Genomic DNA, 8845 nt, shown 5'->3' on the forward strand with positions numbered 1-8845 from the left:
TGAACGGTTGTAAAAAATCAGTATCACATTTGTATATGGTAATTTTGGGAGAAAAAAAAGGCACTCTTCCGTGTGAACTTGAGTATAAATACACATTTTCTGCCCCCATGTCTTGAATTTGTGTTCATTCCGAATTTATTTTAATAGACTGAATCATGCAGTGATCAGGCAGAGCGCACTCTAAATGCGCACGTGCACTAGACTTCACGTAATGCCTGCACTCTGTAGGTGTTTTGAATGTTTTTTAAGGCCTTATATTAGGAAAACGTTATTTAAGAAATTTTAAGACTTTTTAAGGACCCGCGGACACCCTGTCATGAGCAACTATTTGGATACATGTTGGTAAAAATCTTTGGTACCTCGTCAGTGGGGCTGTCTGTGGTTGGTGCTGGTTCTGGCTCCATTTGGGTCACAGTGGGCAAAGTCTCCTGTGTGGTCATCGGCTCCTCCTGTTTCACCATTTCAGCTACCTTTTGCTCCAATCCGGTTGGCAGACCCATATCCTGCAAGACCTGGAGAAGGAATTAAAAAATTCAGTTTCTACCGTTTTAGACTGATCCAGTAAGCCAAATAATTGATCTTCTGCATCACGGTCTCTTACTTTGACAGCTACGTGTAGTTTGGCAGTGCGTTTGGAGGGACCAGAAGCTTCAAAGTTCTTTCCGTCCACCTCTACGGCCATAGTAAACACCGGCACATGAACGGGCCCAGTCTGAGAAATGAGTTTGTACTGCAGACCCGGCTTCAGCTGGTTCAGACGCATCAGGGCATTCATGGCCTGTGGCGGCTCTGCCTTCTCTTCTGGAGCTGAAGGCCAGAAAACAAGGTATGTTTTATGTGCAAAGCTCTGCATAACTCCACTATAAGCAGATTAAGAACATCTGAACAGCATTTACATTTCTTTTGCAATTTCTTCTTCTTCTTGTTTGGATTCTTCTCATCAGTAGCCTCCTCGTCCTCTATGGGGCGTTTCATTGGCGGCATGTAGGTTGTGCTGGGTGGGATTTGAACTATGGAGATAAAAGATGACAAAAGTCAAGTTTTTTGCTTCCAAATAGATAGATTTGATACACAAAACATCCATGAAGTAATGAAAAATGTCCACTTTCACTCACTTTTACCTGTGTAGTCAATAGGTGTCTCACTCCTTGGTTTTCGGGGCACTTTTGAAGGAAGCGGGTCCATGCCGAGTACTTTGTGCAGCTGTCCAAAAGCTGAAAGCCTTAAGGCATGCTGTCAACCAAAAAATTAAAACGTCACCCATAACGCTCAAATGAGATCTCCAAGCGATCAAATGCAAAACTGTAATAAAAACGGTACATTGTGGACAAACCTGAGCACTCTGGGTGATGTCCTCCCGCTGCTGGCGATCCATGTGACTGATGGCATCCGTTGGCTCCTTTTCGCAAGGGTCACAAATGCCTGAACCATCTAAAGCAGATAGATTCACATTCAAATTAAGCAATTTTAAAAGCATCTTTGTAGTATTCTGGACTTCTCGGGCCTACATAATGCTGATTGGTCAATAGAACACAATATGATATGCTATAATGTGAACACAGTGCACTCAAAAATGGTCTTTCATACTGTATTTTGATATACTGACAGGCAGTCATTTTGTAATCCGTTTTAGATATGAAGTGTGGAGCTGACTTACCAGCCATTAGGATTCCAGATGCGAGACACTCGAGAACTCTACGGAGAGCTTCTCCTGCTCCCATTGGCCGATTCCCAGTGCCAATCGCCTTCTCGCACAGCAGCTCTAAGGGCTTCAAGAAACAACAGCTACATCAGATAGATGCCAACATCTAAACGTTTGCCTATATTATTTTAATCTAAAAAGAATTAACAGGGAGAAAAAAAGACCAATGCTTGTAGAAAAAATTATATCACATTAATTCTTAAATCGTCACGAGGAATCAACATTTGATATGAAAAAATAATTTTAAAACTACTAAAAGAGCTTACTTTTTCCTCGAATATTTAAGTAAATTGTAATAAAACAAATGAATCAAAATTAAAATCAGCCTTTTTTGAAGACTATATAGTAGGGCTGTTAATAGATAATTTTTTTAATCTAATTAACGGCATAATGTGACGATTAATCAATCGCACAACAGCTCCGCTGTGGCTTTTTTTAGAACTACTTTCATTGGCAAAATTGAGCAAAAACAAAACTGACAATATTTTGTCTAAAACACAATATTAACTTCTTGTTTATTAAACTTCGTAACTAGTAAACAATCGCAGATATTGAAGAAAATGTGTGAGTGTGTTAAATACGTTAATTTTAATGTGTTATTTCATTATAATCACATCAAATTAAAGCATTAAATTGACAAAAACGTGTAAATGGGAAATTTAATGCAATTCACTTATTGAGTCTACATTTCAATGCAAAAATAAATAAGAAATGTTAAAACTAAAAGATAAATCATAAGACATGCTACAACAGCATGCTTGTTTACAATCCCCCCCCTGCATGGCAAGCCAAACCAAAGTTCATCACAGGACAACTTTTGGCATTTCTGATGTAGACTATATATACATAGCTATGGCTTATTGGAGGGCCAGCTCTTCATTTTTGTGATTAGAATGAATGGTCATTATCTATTAATGCAGCACTGTTTCGTGCCATAATGTAAACAACACAATTTTACACCAGCTTCTGTTGCAATTTAAATATCAGCCACCCCTATATTCTCGGGTTGTTTTGTACTTACCCATCCTCGCAGAGGGGCCCAGGTAGGAACACGCGCACAGAGGTCCCTCAGGATACGGATGACAATCACACAGGAGCGTAGTCCATTAGCCCTGGCCTAGAGACAAAAGCAGGAGGGATACAATCCAACGGTTTATCTCATGGAATCATAATGTGGCACAACACCAAAGCAATAAACAAACAAAGAAAAGGGGTGAGATTTGCCGATATTGAATAATGTGTCGATAAGCATTAGCAATGTAGAAAGGGTGGCAAATGGTTAAGTTACAAAAAAAAGCAATTACTCAGTTGAGAAGCTACATATATGACAAATATTAAGAGAGCAGATTAAAAACGTCGAGCTCAAGAGATGAGGAACACAACAGGACTTGTGTTTGTGGCTGGCCTTGCGATCAGATATTAAAGGGCTAGTTCACCCAAAAATTCAAATTAGCTTGTGTTTTACTTACCCTCGAAGCATCCTAGGTGTATATGACTTTCTTCTTTCAGACGAATCCAGTCGGAGTTATAATAAAAATTGTCCTGGCTATTCCAAGCTCTATCATTGCAGTCAGCGGGTGTTGCAGTTGAACAGTCCACAAGTCTTCAAATAAAGTGCGCGCATCCGTAATAAAACGTGCCTCTCACGGCTCCGGGGGGAGGGAATAGAGGCCTCCTGTAGCGAATCCATGTGTTTTTGTAAGAAAAATATCCATATTTCAAACGTAATAAGCACGTCTGCGGCACATTTTATTATGAATGCGCAAGCTTTATTTGACATCTTGTGGACTGTTCAACTGCAACACCCGCTGACTGCAATGATAGAGCTTGGAATAGCCAGGACAATTTTTAATCTAACTCCGACTGGATTCGTCTGAAAGAAGAAAGTCATATACACCTAGGATGCCTCGAGGGTGAGTAGAACACAGCCCACTTTAATTTTTGGGTGAACTAACCCTTTAAGGATGATAAAACGGGACAAAATACAAAATTCAACTTATATTGAAGGAAGGCCATATCTAGAGACCACAATATCATGGGCTTTGTTCCGACTGAATTTCATGTGGGTTTTCATTTTTCGTTGTGTGACATTTTAATGGCTGATACTTATATCTTTGGTTGGCTGTTATAAAGCGTATAAAAAACATAACACAATTTAATTTAAAAATAGTAAATAAAACATAACATTGCTCAAATAAAATTAACATTTATTTTATATAATATTTGAAAAATTTTTGAGCTTGATTAAAAAAAATGAAAAAGAAAATTACATAACATAAATTACATAAGATTCTGTTCTTTAATCCTACTTTAGTATTTTTTTCCCACAGTAAAGAAATTTAATTTAAAAATATACACTTCCGTTCAAAGGTTTAGGATCAATATGTTTTTTTTTTAAAAGAAGTCTCTTATACTCACCGACTGGAGTCATCTGAAAGAAGAAAGTCATATACACCTAGGATGCTTCGAGCGTAAGTAAAACACGGTCTAATTTTCATTTTTGGGTGAACTAACCCTTTAAATATCAGAACTTAGTTGATACAAGCGAGAATGTACTAGAAGATACTAGATATGGATTAAATCTGGGAAATGCAGCTGCTTTTTAAAGCACTGCATTAGGGATGCACGATATATCGGCCACCATATCGGTATCGGCCGATAAATGCTCATTTTTTCTGTTATCAGTATCGGCCCGATAAGAAAATTTGGCCGATATCTTAAAGCCGATAAATAATGCATTATTTCCTTCAGAGACACTTCAGATGCGTGCTGTTCGTTTGCAGCCTTTTGTGCAATTGTACGTTGTAATATTGTGTTTATTTGATGTATATCTGATTCAAAAATAAAGAATTATCGGTTATCGGTATCGGCCAAAAATTTCATATCGGTGCATCCCTACACTGCATGACACCAGTGAAACCATGAATACACTGATATGGTGGAAAAAGGTGCAATATTCCTTTGTGGCATAAATGAAAGCTGACAGATTTTTGCAGGGACCTGCATTAAATATCTAAAACTTACAACAATGTTCTGGGTTCAATACAAGTTTTAGAGGCGGCATCTGTGGCATAATGTTAATGCAATAAAAACAAAAAGTGTCTCATAGCCCAGAAAGGTTGCATTTTTTAATCAAAAATGCAGTTAAAACAGTAATATTAAGTAGTATTACAATTTAAAATAAGTTTTAATTTATTTTATATAAGTTTATATGCATATAGTCCATTTCTATTTATTTTATCTTATAATATAAATTTTTTTTTTTTGAAAATTAGTTTTTTTTTCAGGGTTCTTTAAAAAATAAAGAGTTCAAATTAAACAGCAGTTATTTGAAATAGAAATCTTTTGTAAAATTATCAATGTATTTACAGTCACTTCTGATCACTTTGTGACCTTGCAGAATAAAAGGTATTAATTAATAACTTTTAAAATCTATTCTAAATGTTTATTTCAAAATTTCATTTTTTCTATAATAAATGTAAAAATGTTAAAACAAAGTTCACATGAATGTTTTAAATGCCATGTTTTTTTTCCTACTAGCCAGCCAAATAATCCCTTTCTAGTTTCTTTCCACATCTCATACAAAAGCTACAGGGTTTGCTGGCTATATACCAAAAGGACAAGAGTTGAAATACTAGATATAAATATACTTTTGATAAGTTGTGTATTTTAATGTTTTTTTCTCCTGTCTGTATTCCATTATAGCAATACAAAAAGTCAAAATTGTGGCAATCAATATTATGCAAAAAAAGCTGATGACTCAAATTAAATTGCACTGAACCCAGAACATTCCTATGAAGGACAATTCGAATGATATTGGGAAAAAAAATATTCTCCAGCGAAGCGTCAAATAGTATGGCGGGCTGCAGAAATACTGCACATCCCATTTGCACTGAAATACTTGAATTGTAAAAAACTGTAAAAGCGGCAGTTGATACTGGCAATGACGTCTCAAAAAGGTAATAAACAGTTTATCGATGCGATAATACACTTAGTTAAAACTAGCCAGGCAGAGGTCAGACAGCATTGACAAAGATGTCCTTGGCAACGCAATTCATAACCATCCAGCAAGAATATGACATTCTACCGGAGGCAAATACACTCCCACAAATAATATCTACACAGAAAAACACATTCACACAAACTGAAAAAATAATACAGCATGAAATAAGGTTAACACAGAAACAAAATAATAACAAACTCAACTACTAGAAGACAAATAAAGACAAGATGCAAACCTGGAACCACTTGGCGTGGCGGAGGGACGCCAAGGCAGTCAGGCATTTCTGCCTGTCCAGTACATCCGGGGGATCGTTGACTGATAGCGTTTCTATTGGCAGGTGGAATAAGAAGACAAGGTACGGTTTGACCAAGGGGTTTTTCTGTCTCACGGCCAGGGGGGAGGAGGCAGATAACCCCTACCAAAGGCAGTAGAGGGGAGAGGAGGGGGAACCCCCCCAAACAAGAGCAACCCTTCCTGTGCTAGTACACAACAGCAGGACAGAAATCTACAAGTGGCTGGAGCATCCGGCTCTGTTCCAAACCCAAGTGAGGCTACACTCGACAATAAAAACCATAAATCTAGTCGTTTTCTACTTTATATTATTAACACACATATATTGGACTTGACATTGAATGAGCCTTTTTATAAAAGCTTAATTCAAATTGCTTTAACACATTATTAGAAAAAAATTTAAGTAGATAATTTAAATTACATTGAAATTTTACATTTAAACTAAAAACATGTCCATAAACATTCATGGTACATTCCAATATGTCCACATAAACTAATGCACACAGAAATATTGAGTAAAACAGTCTATTTTTCTTAAATAGACAGAACCACTTATAATTATACTTTTGAATTAACTAATAAACATACTTATGTAAAATACCACTTTACATGAAAGTACACCATTTTAGATCAAATTTCGGCACAAAACCATCGTAACACTTCGGTTGGTTGGCGTTTCAATGCCATGCCAAATTCCTTGGCAAAGTCACAAGTTGAAATATTATAAAAGAGTCATTTAAAAGCCTATATATAGTTTGCGTTACATAAACTCTAAAATGGATTAAGGGTTGACTGTTACAAATTTCTGTGAAAGTGTTTTAATAACGCTTTGGATAAAAGCATCTGCCAAAATGCATAAACGTTATTTATGCGCAATGCATCTGGACTAACTATGGAAGACACGTGATGATTTCGCCAACAATTTTCTGCCACTGTCTTCACCTGTGATGCCTCAAGATGGCGTCTAGGTAGGCAGCTCACTATGATTTGGAACAGAGCCCTTGTGGCTGTATTTTGTGGCATGAAGTGTACAGTGAGTGAATGTCAAAGGGAGGTTCTTCTATGGCTTGTGTATCTGTGAGATCGGAGTGCATTTGTGCATTCATGTGACATGGGGGAACCCCTCCCCCTCGCCCCCTTGTTTTTTTTTCTGGGTGCACTGCCTTGCCCCTTCCGAGACAGAGAGCGTCCAGTTGGTCAAAGGTCCAGCGTCCCTAAAATCGACAAACTAGAAGGCTTGACAGAGAGAATCAGATTTTGAACCACAGGCAGCAGTATTCAGATACACAAGAGGTATGATCAAAACGAGCCCACACTGCAGCAAAACTGATGGCTCACGATGGTCTAAGGCAGGCATCACTAACCGAGGGGTCACAGATAGGGCTAGGCTTTGAGTTCGGCATCAAGTTTGCTCTCGATTGACCCTTCGCTAAGCCCCGCCACCCTTTGGTTACCTTTACATCGCTTATACAAGTTTTGCAGGAAACATCCAGATATTTTAAGTGTTATTTTTTTAATAAGATGTGCTTATTAAATATTTTTTTATATTAATTGGATTAAATTGTGACAATGCAAAGTATCATAATCATAATAAGTTTAGAGTAAAATGACTAAAAACTGCAAAGGGAGCAGCTTTATTTAAAAACAACTGTAAGATGGCAATGTCATAGAACATGTAATACAATTGGTAAAGATTTAGCAGCAACAGTTTACCATATTTTGGTTAAAAAACTTCCATAGACCAAAGACCAGAAGTTTGTCTGATAAAATGGAGAATGGCAAAAGCTGCCAAGATTGTAAAAATGGGGTTTAGCCAAAGGTCAATTGTTTTCTTACCGAAACAAGTTTTTATGTCGGTGTTTTCCCTATACAACACCCTAGCCCTGAAAAAGCTCTTTACTAAACTAAAAAAGGGCACCCACAATTCTCTAAAGTTAACTACAGATCCATTGAGTTACTGTGACCATATTATGATCACTCTGGGTCGAATCTATTATTTACGCTGTATCCTAATGTCTAGCATTATCTATAACCCTCCTGCCCTCTGTCCAGCCTCTTTGAGAAAGGCTCTGTCAACAAGTCCTGGCGAACAAACCAGAACTCGACAATACTTCTGCTTCTCATTTTTGCTGCAATGCAAACCGTTCCCTTTCTTCTCCATTATACGAACACATGCAAACAACAAGGTTTGTGATTTTGTTTCTTAATTCTCAGTAAGCCTTCAGTAAACTCTCCTTTTAAATACTTCAAAGGGAACTGGGTCTTATTTAAAGCTTTACCCATCACTTATGTTACTGTATATTGGGCCATCAACACTCTAACATCACGCTGCAAGGAACTGTGAGACTTCAGGTGGCAGTAAACATAACAATCTGTGTTACATGACTAGTCTGTACACAATATCCCCAAGCTCCATTGAAGGCCCAATAAACAATATCCCTGCCTGAGTCCATCCCATCTGCATTTGCTGTCTCTGGGGTTGTGGGGTGGTTAGAGGAAGCATAAGGCACTTGATTTCAAACCTACCTCCGGCGGCCTGCTTCTCAGCCTCCTCCCTCACGAGAGGTGATGTCAGGTTAAGGGTGAGGGTCAGCGGTGGCTCCTTGGAGTTCTTGATGACAATGGTGGCATCACGGACGCAAGGTTTAACGTCATATTTTTCATCTGTGATGAGCTGTTGGAAAGATATGCATGTTTTTTATTCTGCCTTTGTAAACAATGCTTAAAATCAGAGATGCAGACATACCTTAAGCTGCACAGCGAGGTTCTCGGAAACTTTCTTTAACAGGGTGATGGTGGGTTTGTCTTTGCACAACAGCACAAGCTCCAGATCAAGATCTCCCTTCAGC

At 37.9% G+C, this 8845-nt stretch overlaps 1 protein-coding gene across 4 annotated transcripts in view; it reads right to left on the reverse strand.

Annotated features, from left to right (window-relative positions):
• LOC107659573 (interleukin enhancer-binding factor 3 homolog) overlaps window positions 1-8845 on the reverse strand; it is a 34621-nt gene that overhangs the window by 17750 nt on the left and 8026 nt on the right. For 2 of the 4 annotated variants that reach the window (XM_016448576.1, XM_016448578.1), the window contains exons 7-14: window positions 5941-6032; window positions 2724-2819; window positions 1658-1769; window positions 1334-1431; window positions 1122-1233; window positions 897-1010; window positions 602-807; window positions 360-512 (exon numbers count right to left, since the gene is read on the reverse strand). In XM_016448576.1, the coding sequence (XP_016304062.1) occupies window positions 360-512; window positions 602-807; window positions 897-1010; window positions 1122-1233; window positions 1334-1431; window positions 1658-1769; window positions 2724-2819; window positions 5941-6032 (983 nt within the window). Of the gene's footprint in view, window positions 1-359; window positions 513-601; window positions 808-896; window positions 1011-1115; window positions 1234-1333; window positions 1432-1657; window positions 1770-2723; window positions 2820-5940; window positions 6033-8845 lie in introns of all 4 variants that reach the window. The other 2 variants (XM_016448575.1, XM_016448577.1) reach the window with 1 other exon arrangement.

Source organism: Sinocyclocheilus anshuiensis, unplaced genomic scaffold (genome assembly GCF_001515605.1).
Source record: "Sinocyclocheilus anshuiensis isolate Anshui unplaced genomic scaffold, SAMN03320099.WGS_v1.1 scaffold1277, whole genome shotgun sequence".
Classification (NCBI taxonomy): Eukaryota; Metazoa; Chordata; class Actinopteri; order Cypriniformes; family Cyprinidae; genus Sinocyclocheilus; species Sinocyclocheilus anshuiensis.